The sequence below is a fragment of the Dreissena polymorpha genome, chromosome 5, assembly GCF_020536995.1.
Source record: "Dreissena polymorpha isolate Duluth1 chromosome 5, UMN_Dpol_1.0, whole genome shotgun sequence".
In the NCBI taxonomy this organism is placed as follows: Eukaryota; Metazoa; Mollusca; class Bivalvia; order Myida; family Dreissenidae; genus Dreissena; species Dreissena polymorpha.
Window position 1 is genome coordinate 120,682,359 of NC_068359.1, and position 22,184 is coordinate 120,704,542.

A 22,184-nucleotide genomic window follows, 5' to 3' on the forward strand; every position below is an offset into this window, starting at 1 on the left:
TATGACACATATGAAGAGGTCTTTAAATAAAATTGAAAAATGGTTTTAAATGGTTTGCATGTTGTTTCCATCTGACAATACGTATCGCGATACGTATTGTATCGTACACACTGTACCGTGATACGTATCGTAGCGTAAGGTGAGCGTATCGTGACACCCTTAATATCAATATGGTTGGAACTTAAAGCTACTGTAAAGGCTAAAACTTCTACCTCTGGTTGTGGTTTGCATTTCACTTGACCAGGTTTGCAAAAACATATCAGAAATTTTTTGCTTAGCTATGGATAAACATATATTGATATCTCGTACACCTTGAAGAAACCATACTTCACTAAATTCTTATCCATCTAATAGTTCTTTGAGAGATTTAACCCAAGATTTTGTTCTGGAGATATATCATGATAATGCAATAACATATCATAAACGATTTTTATGTACTTGACATCATAAGATTGTAATATTTTAAACCAGTACTTTAAAACACTGATGATACGTTTATTTATTAATGGCACACGTCCAAGTTCCCCATAAACGAAATTATTTTGTATTTGCAACCTCACACCTAACACTTGTTTACAGTATCGTATATGAATTCTTTCGATCTGAACACTATTATTTAACCACCATACTTCACAGCCATAGCTTAGAATAGGCTCAATAAGTTTATTAAAAAGCTCAAGTCTATGCTGAACTAATATATCTGGATATTTAACCAAATCTGCTTTCGGCTTGTATATTGCTTTAAGAACCTGTCCTGAGAGTGCGTCATATGTTAGTGAAAAAAAACCCAGTGGTAAATACTATGCCTAGGTATGTTACACTATTCACTATTTCTACAATGTTGCCTTTGTTATAAAAAATTAAATTTCGTCTATTCTGTCCGCCTTTTTAAAAAATCAGTATTTTTGTTTTTAAGACATAATAAAGTATTAATTGATTTTATTTTGCCTCTATAAGAAGTATTTATTGTTCAATTCATATATCTTCACAATATTGGAAGAAATACCGATTGTGTTAAAACACATTTGTAAGTTTTTAAAATAATTTACATGCCATTTGGTTCTTATGCGTTTAGAAAAACAAATTTTGCTTAGCCGAAATGTGTTTATTTTGAACATTTATTTCCCAGTAGGGGGCTGGCTCCTTACGCATCAGTAAGATCGAGAACCACATTTTTATTGAAAGCAAGTCTAATATGTCACACCTTAAACCCTCCTTCAAAATGTGAAACCGGCAACACAACAACGCTGCAATCGATGGAAAGGATTCAATTTAAATATGATGTTTGACACTATTGTTTAAAAAAAAACATAATTGACTATAATAAGGTTGTAGTTTGTCAGATTTGGTCTAATTAAAACGACGTGGTAATCGATTTTATCACAATCACCGAAATCCTGAGTAGGTACAATGCTATTTATTGTAAATAAAATATATTTTCCAACATACATGTTTTATTATGTTTTAATATGTGTAATAGTCTCTTATAATTCTTATAGAATGGCTGTATACATGTATTTCTTAATATGTGTATATGGATGAGACTGGAATAAATAAAATATATACGGTGTTTATGTCGGTGCCAATTTTCAAAACTGTCTATCTAGTACATGTATAAAAATCAATTCATTTTGCTCAAACTGATGCTTAAATCATTTGTCAAGTTTTCCAGTACCGTTAAAATAAAATACGTTTTTTGGCGAGAACCAATGGTCACGCCTAATTATGTTGTATTTTTGACGCAAAACAAACTTATAAATGGCACCCATTTGAAGCTTCGTACCAATGGCTTTGGTTTGTGGATAAAATAATGCCAATACGTTATTGAATAATTAAAGTTTTAAGTATATTTGCACCAAACTGGTACAACAGCAAGTTTATAATTTAATATATAACATTTTAATAAAATTCTCAACATCGAACGTATGACATCACATCACCGCAGTGATCAAAGGCTTACACATTGTAAATATTAATGATAATGAAACCAAATTTTCAAGAATTTTTTATTCGACTTTTCGAATAATGGCCGACTCTCTCTTCTTTATTTGAGTTGCGTGATTGATTTGAAGTTGGTGGTGTTTAATTAAATTATACTTTGAATATATGATGTTCAGTTAAAGCCTGAGTAACCTTTTCAGTTATTTATTGCACACTTGCTAATAAATTCTTAAAATTTAGGTATTTTTTTTAATGTGCATGAGCCAATTCTAGTAAAACTGATCTTACATATTCGAGAAATTGGGGACTGATACATTCAAACACATGTTTTCATGAATCTTTATTTTTCTTTTGCAGAATGAAGATTGATAGAGAGAATCAACTTGGATAATAAGGCACCTGCGTTCATACAGTTAGGGAACTAGCCTACGGTTAATAAAACTATTTGCCGCAGTTACCTCCCCTCGGGCGTCGCAAATAGACCGTCTAGATCTGATAGGACAACGTGTCTTATTTTTGTGTATGTCGACATATGTGCCATTTCACAGTGTCCTATATATATTTCATTAACGGTTAATAAAGAAACCACTTTCAAATTATAGAAAACGATTTAAAAAGCATGTTTATCTGTAACACAAATATTACGTTCAGAACAACGAATTTCTGCTATCTATGCAAACAACAATGTATAGTTGTTTTTAAGAACCTAACTTTACATGCATTTAATACACAACTTTGCACAGTGAATTATTAAACTTGACACGCATGCACGCACGAACGCACACGCACGCATTTCTATACGCAAACACACGCATGCACGTGCGCACGCACACAGGCACGCACGAAACCCCGACTCACTGTGTTCAAATGTATTTCACCCATTACTTTAATTTCATTCACTCAATCCAGTTTTCATACAAGATAATATGTTAGATTGCTAGGAACCAATAATTATAAACGTCGGCACGAAAGGTTATTACCATGAACGTTCAAGGTCATGACAATCTACTTACAGCGTATTGCTTAACACAGTCTACAAGCTAATTTTCTAAAAAGCAAGACAGTTTCGCTGGTAGCATTTTATTTAGGTCAAGTGCGCAAGTGTGTGTATGGACAGATAAGTCAGTAGATTGTCTGGATATGTCATGAATTAACGACGTGTTTACAAGTTTCGATGAACTCTTTGAACACTTCATTTGATCTGCATATCACTGTTAAGCACTGGTAAATATAGATTTTCATAGTTTTGGTTATATTTGCCATATTTAATATGCTTTTTGATGCTTTATTTTGAGATGATTCCTTCCTTGCTCAAATTGCCTCTGACTTTAAGACATGAACGTCCTGCGATTGTGTGTTAACAACGAACTAGTCAAGATAACAAACTAATGCGTTGTATTTTACTTTTCTCTTTCGTTAAGTGATGGATCAAATAGAAGGTAGAGACGAGGAAACGGCGAAAGTAACAGCTACGGGTACTTTAAACAAATGTGATAATCAACAAGAGACTGAATTTGAAACAAGTAAGGATGTTAAATGCAAGAAATATGAAATGACCTTGAATATTTTTGTAGATCACATTTTACATTTTAGCAACGTCTATTCCAGTAGGCTATACCGATGTGTTTCTCTGTTTGGCGTCCGCGTACGTGTAGGTTTCCTAATGCGTATCTTAAATAATGATAATAACAACAACAAAAACAATAACAGCAGCAAACATTTCGTCAATATGGACAATAAAGTTATGCAAAGTATATACAATCTTTATCACACAAATATGGTTTAATAAAAACTGTATTCAATAGTTGGTATACTCAGACGGTATAAAATCAATCCAAAAGTCAATCTAAAGTTGTACCAATCAGAAACGTTGCACCGCCATATTCATTGTTAATCAAAATATACGACTAGTACAAATAGTATATACTAATGCTAAAAGCTCAGAGAGGTGATTCAAAGGACCTCATGCGTCTATTTCGTCAAAGAAATTAGGAGTTGTTTAAGAGCAGAAACCTTTGTGTATTGCCATAATGAAACATTTTATGCAACAACTATACTGTTAGGCAACAACAACGTGTTCGAAGGATTATTTAGCAAGCGATCGAAATAAAAATAGAGCGTTTTTTCTTTTTCTACATAATAAAAAGGCTAGCAAATAAAGCAATACTTTTTTGTCTGTATTAATTAAAATGTCTGCAAGCCACATCCAAATATTTTTAAATTGCAGAAATTAGACTTCATGGCGCAATAAATGAGCAATAATTCTGCCTTTTTGTAAGAGAGTTTTGTCAACGAGTTCAAACTTATTTCTTATTACTTTGAAACGATGCGTCTGTTGCTCCTCGCGGTTTAGTGGCCATTAAACATGCAAAGCGACATTTATGCGTTACTGAAAATATCATTGCTAGTAAATTATTTATGTAACATCGAGCTTAATAACCAGATTATCGAGATAATGTCATATAATACTTAGATACACTAAGTTTGACCTTACATTATCTGGATTGTCATTAAAATTATTCAGGGTTTCTCATGTGGTGGGGTTATGTTCTGTAACAGCGCTTTAAAGTGGTTTATGAAGTACATATAACATTTGTGTTATATGTTTCCACAAAATGAACTCTTCAAAGCAAATCATTATTTTAAGAAAAAAAGAATCTGCATTTACTGAATTTGATAAATAGACAATATATCAAGCTATGAGAGTGAAAGAATTGCCATTTAATGATATATAGTAAAAGCTACATGTAAAATTAACTTGGAACCAGTAGACTCATCCAATGACAGCCATAACTCAGTTATCAGCCCTAAAATAGGTTTTGGTAATTTGCTACTAGCGACTAACTAGGATGAAGTCAGGTTCTTTTTAAATATATCTTCAAATACTAACCATGTGAACTTAGATCAAGTGGTTTAAATATTAGCATACTTATTTACAAAGCGAATCATTCATTAAACAAGACCACTTTAAAATCTAAAATATTTGCGGACCGCTCCATCGAAATTTCAAGGAAATAATACAAGAAATGCAAGAAGGCATTTAATATATGTTACATATTTTGCGAGATTTTTTATTCGCTAATCATTCAGAGACCAAGTCTGTTAAGGTATGTGAGAAATGTTGCCATACGTATTGTGTTTTAATATTTTCAGTCTAAGGCATTTTCTAACGTATATATGGTTTGAAGTTAATGGCTTGTATTTCTGATACTCATTTTAATGTTTAACTATAATACGAATTTACGAATATTGTGCGCTACGCACTTGCCATGGCAATATCTTTTTATTTTCTTGATCGTAAACATCTTTTTACGGCAGACAAAAAACATAGAAGAATAGCAAAAGTAAAGGCATAGATAAAGACAAAGATTATGGGTATCGCTTAACACGGTAAAGTCGAATGTGTACCGTTTTGGAAGTCACTTTATTGTGCAATTGAAAAATACGTAAATTGTACTCAAATGTAAAAACAAGTATCCCAAGTTGTGAAATGTTTCCGAGGTGTATTGCCTCGACTATTATGCATGCTGTTTCGTGATTAAACCTCATTTACATAAATATTTTTAAACAACTTGGCTGTTTTGTTAAAGAAAAACATTAAGACCAAAATACAAAGAAAGTAACGCATTGACATTGTTAGATAACATCGATTTGGTAATTGTAGATCGTGCATTATCTATACACGCAATGTCTTGTGATACCAATGGAAGAGCAAGAGTACGCTAAGTGCAAAGCAAACATTAAATTGAATAAAGCGTTTAACATTTTGAACGTTGTGATTTAAGTACTGATCAATTATGTTTTCAAACTTTTCCGCTGTAAAGTATCACAAATAAAGATTTGCTCTTTCATTTTTCTTGCGAAATAAAAAATACTATTCAACATGATTTATCGTAAACAATGACAGATGAAAGCACTTGATAAAAAAATATCGGGTTAAAAATAAAACTGAACAAAATGGTAAACTTATTGACGTTTATAAGTGGTAAATAACACATAAAAGCATGCACTGCTTTACAGTGTTTACTACAATTTTAAGTTTTGAATGAAGTTAAAACAGTGTGAACTACACTTTTAAGTTTTGAATGAAGTTATATAAATCTCTTTTTAAGGAGTTATACCATTCAAGGCTGTGGAAGTTCAACGAGCATGGACTTAGGGTTTGAATCGAATGCAATCCTGAATACACGCGGTAACATTTAAATATTTAAACTAATACTATGTTTTGATGACATGGATTTTCTAATGTCCCGATTTTGTATCCTTATCAACTTTTTACAATTTCAAAATATATTATTCTTTACACGTATTAACACACTTTTATTTTTATCATAATAACGAAAACATGGATTTATATTTTGAAACACTTAATTATAATAAGTTAATTATAATAAGTGATTTAAATAATTGTGACTTCGATTTTTTTAACAACTTTAACATAACACTGGCTAGCATGTTTATAGCAATTACTTAAGTGACAAGTATTACATTTGCAATGAATACACATAACGCATATGTGATAGGAACACGTCAGGGCTTCAAAGATTGGCAATTTCCTCAAATCGTCTGAAAGTCGCATATCAATCAAAAACATATTGACACTTAAAACAAAATTAACAGATGAAACTATAGCGTTCTTGTTTGTAAAGTGTTTCTTCTTGTGATTTTGATAGGAATAACGTTGTCACATTATTCGTTAAGTCGCTATTTACTTCCGTTTTTTGCAACAATCCCTCATCCTTACTTCGATTGTTAAGTGGTGTGTTCTTTTATAGATAGATAGATAGTTTTATTCCGGAGATAGCATGCATACACACAATGCATTGAAACAACATGTACATAAAATAATTTGAAGTAAAAAACATAATTGAAAAGTACATGCATAGAATGCACTATGGCATGCACACTAACGCCAAGGATTACACAAAAAGAGCAATACCCCTTATTTCCATTGTGGCCCTTGTTGTTGGTGGCACGACATAGAGAGGTACTAGTAATAAATGAATACTAAATACTTAGTTAATCATAATAAAAACATGAAATATAATACTGAGATTCAGATCAATGAACACAAATGTATCAATTATGATCGTCATATCACAGATTAAATTTAGATGGATTAAAAATGTAAAGGTTACTACAACAAACAAAAATTAAAAAGTCACACTAAGTATGCATGTATTATTAATCCGAAATGATAAGACATTGGGTAAAGGAAAATGTAAAATTTAACATCATAGCATAGCAACTTAAGATAGATTAAACTACTCTTTTTAAAAGATGTTGTTTTACTGCAAATTTAAAACTGGACAATACTGTCATCTGGGTTATAAACGATGGTAGTTTATTCCACAATGTGCAACCCAAGTAACGGAAGGACTTCTTCCCATTTCCTTTAACCTTTGGTACAGAGAAAGCACCTTCATTACTTAATCTGGTATTATGGTAATGGACGGAGTTCCGGGGAATAAACTGGTCTGACAAGTAATCAGGAGATATACCATTTTTAAAAACATGGGAGAGCATTATTTGCTCGACACGTTTGTCAACTGGCTACCATTCCGGTTTAACTGATGGTTTTCACGGTATGAGAAAGTTCAAGCTACACCGGAAACAAAGCAACAATGCGATCAATATGAAGGGCACCATTCGGGTTTTGTTGTTCATTGACTATAATAATGTTGTGCTTGGGCAGATTTGATTTAAATAAAAAATTAAGTGATAGTCGATTTTTATGAGTGGAATTGTATTCATTGTCTCGCTTAAAGAAGCGATACAATGATATTGCCAAGCCCGTTACAATCACCCAAACCTTGAGTATGCAAAGTGATGCTAAATTGTATATAAAATACTTTTCAAAACATGCTGTGTTTGGTTCTGCACCTATTTTAAAAACATTATTAGACCATGGGTTGGAATCAAATGCTTTGGCGAAAATTGTTGTAAAATCATCTTTCGAGGTCAGATTTTCGGAAACAATTGTTGTCTTTATTCCGAAAACTGTCTAGCCCCGTTAAAATAATGCACGCGTTATGTGGCGAGATGCAATAGTCACGCCTAATATTGTTGTACATTTGACGCAAAACCAACATATAAATGGCGCCCAATTGGTGCTTCGCTCAAATGGTGTTATTGTAAGAATTAAATAGTGCGAATGAGTTATTGTATTATTTAAGTTTGAAGTATATTTGCACAAAACAGATAAAACATCAAGTTTATAATTAAACATGCAAAATTCAATGACACTCTCAGCATTCAAAATAATAAAAAAAAACTGTTCTCGATCTTATGACATCCCGTTGATAAACCCCATAGTTATCAAATGTTTCAAAATTGTAAATAGTCATATTACTGAACCCAACATTTCTTCATTCGGTTATTTGAATAATTGAACTATTTTCTTTGTTGATGGTGATTATTTAAATTAAATTTATTACATATTATGTTCAGTTAATGATTTGAAAACGTTTAGCCATTAAATGGTTGAACACTTCATTGTTATTGTTTAAAAAGGGGACTTTAGCTAGTTCTGTTAAAGGTGGCCTCAATATTTGAACATTGGGATACTGCTACATTGGGGCAAATGATTCAATGCGGTTTTTTTTCTTTTTGACAATAACGATCGATGTGTAATGTTTTAAGATCCTGGTCAAATTTTCAAAAAATAAAGAACATCCTTTCATAAAGTGAATGAAGTGAATGACCTAGCCAAAGATATATGAAAATCCTTGCCGCAGTGATTCCCGCACGGCAGTTGAATAAATACAACCGTCTAAATCTATTAGAATTTACTGTGTTGATGTTTTCATATATAAAGTAGATGTTTTACGGCGTCATCTGTAATATATTCCGTTTGAAGTTATAAAAAAACCCTTCAAAACACAGAGGATTGAATACGATTTTAAAGGCTGTTTACTCTGATAAACGCAGTGTTTAAAACTGTTTACCAGCTGATTTTCTATAAAGCAATACTTCGTCGCTGGTATCAGTCTATTTAGGTCAAGTGTGCAAGTATGTGCATGTATAGATGAGTCAGTCGATATTTTGGATATTGCATAAATATACGCCATGTTTAAACGTTTCTAATAACGCTGTTAACACTTTATTTATCTGGATATCTCCGCTAAGTACTAGTAAGTCGTAATTATACATAGCATGGATTATATCTGACAGATTTAAGATGCATTCGGATGATTTATTCAGTGATGACTAGGTCATTTCACGAACAGTTTCTGACTTCAGATTATCAAGCGTATTAACAAATGTATTGTATTTCACTTTTTCTCACGTTTAGGGATTTATCGAACAGAAGATATGGACGAACAAACACCGAAAATAACAGAAACGGGCACTTCAAAAGAATGTGATAAACAACCTGAGACCGAAACTGAAACAAGTAAGGATTCACATTTAATGAAATCTGACCCGCATTACATACGATTGTAATGTCCTTTAATGCATGTGTAGATCTCGCTGTACATTTCGGTAAGCTTAATGCCGTTAGGCTGTACCAATTTGGTTCTCGGTTAAGCGTCAGCGGGCGGTTGGGCTTTTGCTGATGCACGTCGAAATTATTTTACAACAAGTTTGTTTTTTCGATTGTCAAAATACTAAGTATAAAAAGTATAAAAACATATAAACTAACCATATGCCAAACACATCACTTTGTTTTGATAAAAACATATATTCGATAATTATTACACTCAGGTGGTATACATATTTCGAAATGTCAATCGAAACTGCTAATTAAAGTGATAGTATGCGCATTTTCATTGTTGAATTGAGCTGAAAACAATTAACAGGTCAAAAGAGTTTGTTAAAATGTGGTAACTGGTCAATTATCTACAACTCATCTTGCTACCAGTTGTTTATAAAAATATATATTATATTTGATATTTTACATGACTGTACAGTCCTCTAAGCCGAAATGATCCGTAAAACAAAATTGTGTCTTTGTGTCGTATGAAAGAATCTGCACTAAAACTAAATTTAGATTCACATCGTACATTGAATCATTTCTGTCGTCAGTTGTCAAACCGAAAGTACGGTTGATATTCAAATGCATTATTTTTCTCTTTCCGGGATATTTTTTAGTATTCTAATGATGCATTAACAAATATATGAGTATATGAACTGAAACCACCAAAAATAAACAACGGTTGCGATAGACACCTATACACATAGCATATACTGTTAGATGCTCATATCACTTTAAAGGGGCCTTTTCACAGATTTTGGCATTTTTTAACTTATTCATTAAATGCTTTATATCGATAAATGTAAACATTGGATCGTAAAAGCGCCAGTAAAAAATCAAGAATAAAATTAAAAAAAGGAAAAGAACATAGCCCGGACCAGGTTTCGAACCAGTGACCCCTGGAGTCCTGCCAGAGTCCTGAAGTAAAAACGCTTTAGCCTACTGAGCTATTTTGCCGAGTACACATGTTGCATGTATTTTATACCTTATATAAGCAATCTTCGTAGTTTCACAAAATTTAACGACAAAAACAGAACTCTCCAAATTATTCAATCGTTTCGCGTTGCAACGCTTTATAATTTTTAGGTTTTAAAATCGTCAAAAGATGCATATAATGGCTATATTAGACCATGGTAAATGTTCAGTATTACTGTTTCCTCACAAATATCATAACTAAAACGAAAATTTGCGAATCTGAAACAACTTTTTTCAATGTTGTCAATTTACCAAAGCGTGAAAAGATCCCTTTAACAAGGAGCGGGTATTCAGTATACGCAAGCAAGATTTAGTAACTTTCTTTGATATCATGTCGAATTTTGAGGTCGCCGTGGCGTAGTGATTATGGTGTCCACCTATCCACCGGGGGGTCACGGGTTCGATCCCCATTGTATTAGCGTTCTTTCGATCCCTCATAGACACAAAGTATGGTGCGGTACGCGCCTGAAACGGTAGTTCTTTTTTCGATCCCCTATTTGGTCTTTTCGTAACTAAGAAGTTGTCTCCCATTCGGGTAGGTATGTGAGTCATATACGCATTTTAGACGGACCGCTTTTTACCCGGGATACTCGTGAAACCTATTCGAATGGGAGATAACTTCTTAGTTACGAAAATCCCGAATACACGGTGTAGATGTATATCGGTGGCCTTTCTGTCAAAATGCTGCCTCTCTGTTCATTCTTCGATGCCTCTCAGTCATAAACAAGAAAATGAATGATTGACATTTTCGTGCCACAACGAAAGCGAAAGAAGGAATATTTAAGTAAAATTGATGAACATTACTAAATAGCGTACATTGATCGAGATTTGATCATAAAGATGATATCAATGACACTATATATTTTACATATTACGGAAAAGCTATGTTAAAAAGTCATCAAAGTGGCTTGTATGCACGATTGTTCCACCACCCTTGTCATCATTCCATCTTCGATAGAGTCTGTGATGATAAGTGTTTAGACCTGCGGAATACTGTGAACCTGTAGCTGGATATATGCTTCAACTCATGGACCACCTCTTTTTATGCAAAAATGTGTTTACGGGTTTTAATTTTAGACTTTCTTACATGTTTTGTGAACGTCGATCATCCATTTTCTTGTTTATGACAGAGAGGCAGCCAAGACTGAACATAGAGGCAGCATTTTGACAGAAAGGCCACCGATATGCAAATACACCTTGCTTTAGCTCAAGAAAAGTAGTTCTTGATTTGCGTATTGCATGTATCAAGTTTCAGAACACTTACACAATATATGTAAGAATTGAATTTTTTTGGTGCCAAACACTAATCAGTGTACGCCATGAATTTGTTGTTTTGCTTTCAGTAGTATTATTTTGTTCTGCCGTTTAGGATAACTTACAAAATATGTATCCAACCTTTTAGATAAAAATAGTACGTGAAATTATGGTTTGAAAACAGCGGTACTTAAAACGATTTGGCAGCTTGTAAATGGACATCTTACCAAATTAAATGCATTACAATGGTATTTTTTTTTATCGATTTGGAAATGATTAACCGTGCAGTATCTATTTACGCAATTACACGACATTACATTCACGATTCGTTATTAACTGTAACTGTTGAAGTACCTTTCTTTCCATCGACATTTTGTTTAGAAATATCATTGCATATTGAAGGATTACAATCATGGAGTCTTCTGTCATTAAATGTCATCAAGCCGGTCTTGTAATTAAACATTGTTCTCATTATATTATAGTTTTTATACTGACATTTTACGTTCATATAAATCTTGCCCTGTATTGTTGTACGTCTATGTATTGTCTATGCTCGATGTAAATCAAAATATTAAACTAAATTTGCGATACGTTGCGAGAGATTCATGCTGATATTTCAGCAATATTGCCAGCATGCGAACTTGCCTTCCTTGTTTTTTTTGCGTGACATGACCGGGTTTTTGAGACATAAAGGGTATTTTCGAACTTGAACAGCATTTTAATTTGAGCTACTGTGTATTTTCCACGTAAGCGGAATAAAACCCCTGTTTGCAAACCGTTGCATAACTGTTTGTAAAATTCATTTAATGTCCATGTGTAGTTGGCTATTTTGGTACTGTCGCCTGATATAAACTGAGTGTTGTTACGAAAATGTAATGAGTAAGCATCAATGCCCATGCGGAACATGTCTGTGTATTAACACATTTGGCAAATTTGTCCTTTTCGAACGTAATATTTGAAGTGTTTAATGATGTATTTATTGTAAATGTCTTAATTAAGCGCAGTTTATACGATGACATATTAATGTATAGTAAAAGATTATTTACATTTTAATGCATAGGTCCGTTAACATGCGCTGGTGAATCAAGTTTTGGGCCTCGAGACTTCGAAAAAACAGTTTTCATTCACCCAGCAATCTTATCCAAGGGATTTGGAGAGAGCAGTAAGTTTATGTTTGTTTGTTTTGATTTACGTCTACATATAATTATGGTGTTTGTAAGAACACAGGTTTTTGTCGTTTGCAACAGTTTTTTTAGTCATCAAGACGCTCACTTATGGTGTTTGTTCGAACACAGGTTTTTATCGTTTGCAACAATTTGTTAGTCATTAAGACGCTCACTTAACCTACTCGCGCGTTCCTGGCTTATCTGGTTGACCAGTACTGAAGTACTAAGTGCACACAATTATTCCCAGACAAATTCAGTATGTGGATCATAGATGAACGGCAAAGAATAGCCGCATAAATGATATCGGGGCCAATACCCACATCCCTCAATTCCGGGCAGGTGATCAAGTATTTGGTATTTGATACCAGAAAATGAAGAGAAACTCTTATTAATTAAGCTGGCCTGCCAAACGGACATAAAACTATGCATCTTTCCCAATACATGGTCTTGCTTGACTGATTTAAGCTATTCATCAGTAGTCCTGCATTAAGCGCAGATACAAAAAATAGCTGCGACTTTTTTATAGTGGATCTGTTAACACATAAAGCGAACATTCTGTTTCCTTTTTCAGTTGATGCTGCATACCCGTGCGATGGCACCGGCTTTGTGCTCCTTATAAACTACTCACATAACAGACCAGGTACTGTTAGTAAAACATATTTCAGCATCTTTCTTAAGAATCATGGAGTGAATAAACACACAAGTGTCGAGGGATGACAGCTGTTGACTTGTAATGTTATTGTATAAATACTGGTATTTTTTTTATAAAAAATCTTATATCTTTAACATATAGCTGGAGCTTATGAGCACAATTTACTTTCCATACAATCTCGATATATCGAAGGATGGTGTTTTAAATACAAATACTCGAATCGGTTTTGTTATATTAAGCAAAAACTTTGATTTTCATATAAATTAACAGAGACGGTGACCCAACCTCTGCAAAATTCAAAACTTTTATTGGACTAGAATTGAGATGTATAGTAACAGGTTTTCATAAAATAGCTTACATAGTTATTGAGTAATTTAGCAAGACTCATTTTATTGATTAAAATACCCATTAATGAAACTTCAGCTGTATCAGCAGGAGATATATTGTAAATGCAGTCTATTATCTATGGGAAGGAAACAATTGCCAAACAATGAGGCACAGAACAAATTTACTAGATAAGTCACATATGTACACTATACACGCACACACTTGAACAGAAGAACTGGGGTAGCCGCCTAAGAACGGTCAATATTAAAGCTCTGGGGTTGTAAATCGGTTTAAAGGAGCTCGAAACCTCGCATGCGACCCGGAACAATTCATTAAAATAATATGTGTGTATATATTATCATTAATCAATTTAAGTTTGAAAAAAATACTTTTAACATTTAAAATTTAAAATCTGTTGACCTAACAAATGGTTTATTTGCGGACCAGAAAAAGAACCAAAACTTTCTGGGGCACGATGAATTGAAATAAAAGCAAGTGTCAACTACGTCGTCTTTTTTGAAAAGCGTGATATACACACAGGATCATATAGTTTTTACATTCACATCATTGTCATTCAATACAGAAGAAGCCGCAATAAGTTCGTTAATAGCCAAATAAGAAAACTTGATTGTGTATGTCAATGAGCAACTAAGACGCTCTCGCTGGGAAAAATATTTACTTGTATTTTCTTGAAAAATCACGCTTATAACAAGACTGAACATTAATCTTTAAATCAGCAATACCAACATCAACTACCGGGTTGGTTAAGTAACAAGAGCGAACACAACTTCTATTTCATCGAGAGATGTTTAAACAGTTGACATTAATTCGGCAGTCAAATTTACATTGTCATTTAGCAAGGCCGTCATTTAGATAAATTATATATTAACAAATACATCATATATATGATGATAAGTTTTGCTTATTCTGTATTTTGAAAATGTTGATAGTTTGAATGTATTTGTAAATCGGACTGTTCACGGGTTTATATTTTAAACTTTCGACATCCTTAAATCTATTCATATAGTGTCGTGAATGTTTGGACACAATGTTGACATACATATGAACCAACCGTGTTTAATATAACAATTTAGAAGTCATTGGTATTTTCTATATTTAATGACGTGTTTTTGTCATTAACTAAAAGTAATGTCTTGATTCAATCATATTAACAGTCGATGCAATATAGCTGTTTTGCGAATGTGATATTCAATTACACATTTATACAGTTTATAAGGTTACATATGTCATATGGATTTGTGGATCTTTCATAACTGTTATCCCTCCGTGCAAGGGATGATAGTTTGAACTGTCGCCATCGGTCTCTAGTCATAACTTATTAGATAAACCACTGACAGTATGTCGACAGTAATGATGTACTGTCGACAAAAACCCTTGAACTTACTCTGCAGCTGATCATTGTATGCCCATGCGCGATCAAACTTTCGTCAGCCAACGGAAAAAGCAGACAATTAGGTTAATATAAACTAATATTTTATGGCGGACACACGCACATATATCAAGTCGCAACTAATACTATTATGCATATCTTTAAATATTTGAAGGGTCAGAAAAAGATGTGAACAAATTGACGGGATTTTTTCGTGATGAACTTGGTTATGAACTTGAAGTCGCCCAGGACAATATGACAAGACATCAACTGAGAAACTGTTTAGAGAACGCGAGGACAAAAATTGACACCCGTTTCTACTGTTTTATCTGCATTGTTATGGCACACGGAGATGAGGTGAGTATAGATGTGTCGCATATATTCACATTAGCGTAACTGTATATATATTTCCTTATATTATATTTTCATTTTAAATTCCGATTGTATAGTTAGCGTTAAAAATGATCAAATTGGTGTGGTGCACCTAGCATTAATTCATAATGTATGCATATATATTTCTGGATACCCATTAATTTATCTAAATATATTTTATTTTAAAATACTGTTATAGAAAACATTGCTTCTAGATTTATTTTGCAAAATATTAAACACTTAAAACACATATCAATGTTTGTTCCATCGTTATATTTTAGACTGGAATAATGACATCCGACGACAAAGTGCAACCATACAACGAAATTTTGGAAACATTCGATAACAAAAGCATGCAGAACTTTGCAGGTAATCAATACATTCAATGTATGCATAAATATGTTTTTTCCCAATTAATAACTTTCAATATTAACTATCGAATAACATAAATGAATAATCATTAGTATAGTATAATAAGATACAGTGATTTTAGTAATGCATATGTTTATAAAAGGAACATGTATGCCATCGAAAAGAAGACTCATTAATGAACGGACCAAGTGATATGGCTTACCACAATTCATTTTCATTTTTAGGACGACCCAAGCTTTTTTTTATCAATGCGTGTAGGGGAAATAGGTTGCAGACGAGCGTTCCGCTTGTGAATCTTGACCACACTGAGGCTGATGCAAAACCGTTTACACCACCCAAATTGGTTGCCGAAACAGCCGACATATTTGCAGTGTATTCGACAGTCTCTGGTAATACACAATTAAACGTGCTTGCGTGCGTTGAACTATGCACTCATTTGACAAGCCAATACAAATAGTTAAAAATCTTTTATAACTGGGCTTCTGGTTTATTAACACAGATCATAGCATGGCCAATTTAAAATTGAAAACTAAAATGAAATGCCAAAGAATCACCCGCAATTTTATCTCTCATTGTAGCTTTCTTTACATATACTAAATTGTTATTTTACGAATATATGTTTATACAATTATTAACGCACTATATCTCTTTTTGAGGTTTCGCTTCAATAAGAGACACGGAAGAAGGATCTGTGTTTATCCAGTCTTGTGTAGATGTTTTCAAGAAATACTACGACAGGAAAACTGTTATCGAAATGACAACAGCCATTCAAAGAAAAGTACAAGACAGAGAATCTTGTCAAGTTTCAGAAGTTAAAACTACGCTTACAAAACAATTGTATCTCAAGAACGTGAAATGGTCATCACTTGATCAGTTTGCACAACTAGAGTTGAAAGAAATCTAGTACAATCTATGTAAACTGGTTTTGCCATGAACATCATTATATGACTGTTTCGAATGTTTCGTTTGATTTGTAAAACTGTGCATGACTAAGAATTATCGCACCTTAGTTATTTTACGATACAAAGACTTTTTTCTAAAAGCAATTTATGTGAATTATCGACCACCATTTTTAGTATATTATGAATTGGAGAATTGTCGGTAGTTGCTAATATTTCATTTTGTTTTGCTGCCTTTACACTATATTTAAACGCATTCTAAAGCCAGTGATTTTTTTATGTAACATAACCCTTGTAACAAATACTGTTGCTAAGAAAAAAGCGTACACTTATGTGCCAGAGCTTGGCGATTTCACACGTGGCGTTGTTCTTAATATCGCATGGGATCGAGAAATGGACGTAAGGTAGACAATAACTTGCGTATCCGTGTTTTGTAAAATAAGTCAAAATCCTCGGTAAATGTTTTCGTCACCTTAATTGTGTTTAAATAACTTTGAATCTGCAAACGGCAATATCATTTAATCGACTTCAAAAGGCAAGATGTAGCAAATTTAACAATTATTTATATTGCCAGATTGATAGAAACTGTTTTTGAAGTGTTTGTTTTCATATACAAATTATATGTTACTTTTGAAAAGGCTAAGCCATATAAAATGCCCCGCATACAATATTATACTCATACTTTTATTTGAATATCCGTTCTATGTTGATTTCGTGAACTTATATTCGTTTATTTTCAGTCTTTGATTATGCTCTATGCATACCATAGTTTGCCATTTTTTATTCTTGCTGTTCCTATCTATACATATATGTAGTGTGCCTAAGACGCAGCTGAAAATACACGGTCAAGAAGTACAAAATAATATAAAATTGCATAAGTATATGATGACTTTGTTTTACGAAATGTCATACGTTTTAAAACACAAGTTGTTACATGGATTTCGTAAACAAAAAACCGTTCCAGACGAGCTCTACTAACGGAGAAAGAGCACTTAATGTCTTAACAACATATTTAAATGCACCATATTCTGGATGAATGTCGATAAAAAGGAAGAAGCAGTCCTATGGTTGCAATGTGAAACAATTATTGTCTAATTACAGATACACACTTTGTTTGTTTTTTGTTGTTCCGATGTTGTAAATTTAGGAAGGATCACAGTTTTCTTACAATTTTTTTTTATTGTTAAGTCGCTATTGTATTAGTATTAGCATGCGTGTGCGTACATGCTGTGTACGCATTTGTGAACCACACATAAACACGAGCTTCAGCTTGATGAAATGCCGTGCTTCGCCTTACATAAAGATAACTGAATGTGAGTTATATATTTTTTATGAAAAACAAGAATAAATACATACTTAACTGAAGTCATTTCCAAGGAAATTATCCTGCAAAAGATAATTATGATTTCAAACCGTCAGTTGTGTTCACTTAAATTTATAAGTGCACATATAGCTACATTATCATTTGGGATGAATAATATCCAAATCGAAAATAATTAAAACATCTCGGATTCAGTGGATAATTGTATGTTGTATGTGTTAACAAATACAGTTATATTTATTATGTATTGTATTATGTATTGATCTCAGTCTGTTTGGATGTATTTACACATGCCCTTATGGCCTTTTGCTTAAAGGGTTACTTTATTTGGTTAATAAATGGACATTATATCACACTCTCATTAACATAATTCCGTATCAAATCGAGGGTATTTCAACAGTTAGATGAGAATATGTTTTTGTAATGATGCCTCATTAGACAGCACACATTCATTCAAGAATAACACATATGGCTTCATTTATCAAGACGCACAACAATTCCAAGACTTAACCTTTGACTACCGAATCGAACTTTGTTGATTACAAATGAACACAATTTATGCATAGGAAAAAATAAAACGTTTTAATTGACACTGGAGTTCTCAATTTAACATATTACTAGTGTTTTATCAGTTGTATTGATGTTAAATCATACTGTTTTATTTTCCCCATTTCCCACTCTTATATGTCTCGGAATATCAGCCCAGTGGTCAGTATGTCTTCGATGTGTGGCTACCAAAATATTTTAATGGTCATTAAGCACGGTGCCCCTTCCTTGTCAGGAATGACCATTTTTCTTTTCGGAAGATTGCTCTGGCAATACTGAGGCTACTGCTTTGAAATTGTAAATGTCTTCACACAGTGGTATAACGGTATAACGAATTTCACAGGTGCATTATAGTTTTAATCACCATGCCTTTTAATATGTATTGTTCTTAAGAAGTATAACTTTACTTGAAAACGGTAGGTTATCAAACGTATAAATATTTAACATATTAACTTAACTGTATTGTAAGCATGTATATCAATTTAATATAAAGTAAAGTACTGGATTGTTATTTTAAATCAGAATAATATTTAGGATTTAAGTTACATAGAGGATCAGTAAATTTCTGTGCGACATAATCGGTACACTAGAACGTGTGATGTCATCCTGCTCTACAGCACTGACACAGGGGAGGTACCGATGGAGGCACGACTCAGTACTCAGAGAGCTGGCTGACCTGCTGGAAGGAGAGCGCACGAAGGAACGAGGGAACCACCCTTCTCATAAGCTAATATCCTTCGTGAAGACGGATGATACCAGTAAAACGCAAAAGACACACAGGTGGTCAATCTAAGATGGCACAACTGGCTGGAACATGGTGGTGGATTTGGGGAAGAGACTTGTATTCCCGGGCGTGGTCCAGACGACCCTACGACTATATGTCGTACTGTTGTCCGAGACAGGGAAGACGCTCATCGTCATCGAGCTGACAGTACCATGGGAGACAAGGTGTGAAGAGGCTTACGAAAGGAAAGCGAAGTACACAGAGCTCCTAGATCTCTGTAAGCAACGAGGCTGGCGTACTTGGCTGTTCCCGGTAGAAGTCGGCGCAAGAGGTTTCTGTTCCCAGTCAGTGTGCAGACTGATGACAACACTTGGGGCTACTGGCAGAGACAGAAGAGGGGCTATCGAGAGACTGAGCCAAGCAGCTGAGAGGGCGTTAAGTTGGCTGTGGCTTAAACGAGAGGAGAAGAGCTGGAAGCATCAACCGACACACAGTGATTGATCACCACTGTGGGCCCACCGCCGCCAGAGTGTTCATGCAATAAAGGACAGAAACACTCCATGACGGCGGCATCCATGCTGATGATGTTGGTTGAGAGAATTCCATTATCAACTCATGATAATGGTATGTGTACTTCACACTGTGAATACCACAATTAAGCAATTAAAATATTTTTCATATTACAATGAGTTAAAAATTAGTGTGCTAAACGCCGGTACTGATTATCTTTTCCTCTTTCGAGACAATCCAGAGCAAGATTGTCTCGTTTGATTTCTGGAGGAACGCCACTATATACAGTCCGTCTCCATTGGGACAACATACACCGAAAACGAGGACTTAACAAAAGGACATTGATTTTGTAAATGTGTTATAAAGCGTACATTTAAGCCTCATTAATATACTCCTAATATTTTCAGTTTTGTTGCTTGTTTTTTTCAAAACATTAAAACACGCGCACATTTTTCAAAAGGGGCTCTCCTATATTGGTTAACAGTCTGCTTCCAAAGTAAAATCATCCAGCCTTTGTCAGTTTAATAAAATCGAATACATGTATTTGCATTATAATATATTTTCTCGATTGTATAAAGGTTATCTATTGTTTGCAGTGAAATATATTAAAGCAAAACAAAATTCAAAACCCAAACGACAACACATTCAATATAAAAAAGTGAAACTCCAGCTGCTGGAGCAGTATTGAATTCTTATTAGAAACAATTAGTTGGCCCTTTATTTAAGGCAAGTGACCGATTGCCCAAACAGAACAAAACAGCACAATACAAAACAACATAAACATATATAAGAATAAAGCCGGGGTCACCGCCTTGGAACGGTCAATGCAAAGCATTGGGGGTTTAAAACGGTTTTAGAGCGCTCAATCCACACTCGGCCCAGCAATATTCATGATACATTTAAGTGTAATTTAAATTTAACCTCATAGCATTGTAACTCACATTAAGCAATAATAAAAAGGAATAAAAACGCATTCAATTGTATTACCATTTAATGGTACTCAATTGTTTTACTCAATGGTAGGAAAGATACAAGAGCAACAGAGTTACATCTTTTTAAGGAACGATGAAATGAAACTACGAACAAGTGTCAACTACATTCATTCTTTATAGAAAAAGATTTAAGAATATAGCGTCATGAAGGTAATATTTCAGATAATGCAAATACAGGAAGAAGCAGCAATAATGGGTGTAAAAGATCCATATTACATAGCTTGGTTGTTTATAAGACTGCTAAAATATAAATCAAACAAGAAACGCCTGTCAGAGAAAAAATATTAATAAAATTGAAGCTTTAAACCCAATGATCTATGCATGTAGATTAAAACAGTAAAAGTATGTGGTATGAAGCAATATAAAAGCGATGACGTCACAAAAATCAATGTAGCCAGGAACAGAGAAAGAGTATCGTATGACGTAATTGATAAGCGAAGACACGATGACGTGAACAAACTCCAGGGGCAGTACTGTAACATAAAAATTAAAATATTAAAAGGGCGGTACTGTAAAATTGAATTACCAATAAAACCAGCTTAGATGATTAAATATTTAAGAATCAAGCGTTCAAAATGGTAATTATATTAATGATTCCAAATTGTAAGAGAAAAAAGATATATTGAATCGAAAACAAAAAGCACGTGTTGTTAAGTACGTTAACATCATATCCTTTTGATAAAAATGAGTTTATTAAATTGAAAAGTTTCATATAAACATTTCCTTTTGGATATTTTAATTTGCGAACACGCTTCAAAACATCTCCATAAAATGAGTCATACATTATAAGTAAAATACAATTTTACTCGGTTGTCTTTACGCGCATTAGTACAACATAAGGGATGTATACCACTTAAAAGTTGTACGATTTCCAAATCATATGCAACTGAATTAAGTTTAACGGTTATTTGATGCCTTTAATTCCAATGGTGCTGTTTTGTTTTTGCTCGTAGGACGCAATAGTCTTAGAATTCAATGTATAAATCAAAACGAGGATCATGATTATAAGAGGAATGTTTTCAGATAAAATGAACAACGCTATACAAAGCTAACAAAAAAACAAACAAACAAACGAAAATGGCCTGATTTTTTCTTTATTATATCGCATCGAAATTTTCTATCACTAATAAATCCGTTATAAATATAGTATCTCGTGTTGGTCATCCGTTTTTAAAACAATTAATAAGTATACTTTGTCTCGAGAGACAAACACTCGAAATATGTTTATGCCCTAAACATACCGGAATAATGTATTAATACAACTTC

General features: G+C 33.5%; 1 protein-coding gene across 6 annotated transcripts; it reads left to right on the top strand.

The window, feature by feature from the left end:
• Positions 1-2,982: 2,982 nt before the first annotated feature.
• On the top strand, positions 2,983-18,736 carry LOC127882282 (caspase-14-like). Of its 6 annotated transcripts, none has more exons than XM_052430838.1 (9): positions 2,983-3,165; positions 3,363-3,464; positions 9,236-9,337; positions 12,708-12,809; positions 13,385-13,453; positions 15,358-15,539; positions 15,836-15,923; positions 16,151-16,315; positions 16,583-18,736. In XM_052430838.1, exons 2-9 carry the CDS (start codon positions 3,365-3,367, stop codon positions 16,828-16,830), a joined length of 1,056 nt encoding a protein of 351 aa, XP_052286798.1. In that variant the 5' UTR covers positions 2,983-3,165; positions 3,363-3,364; the 3' UTR covers positions 16,831-18,736. The 6 variants fall into 6 exon arrangements, with proteins under 6 accessions (XP_052286798.1, XP_052286799.1, XP_052286801.1 ...); XM_052430839.1 differs by having other exon boundaries at positions 2,984-3,165; positions 3,363-3,416; XM_052430841.1 differs by lacking the exon at positions 3,363-3,464 and having other exon boundaries at positions 2,986-3,165.
• Positions 18,737-22,184: the final 3,448 nt, after the last annotated feature.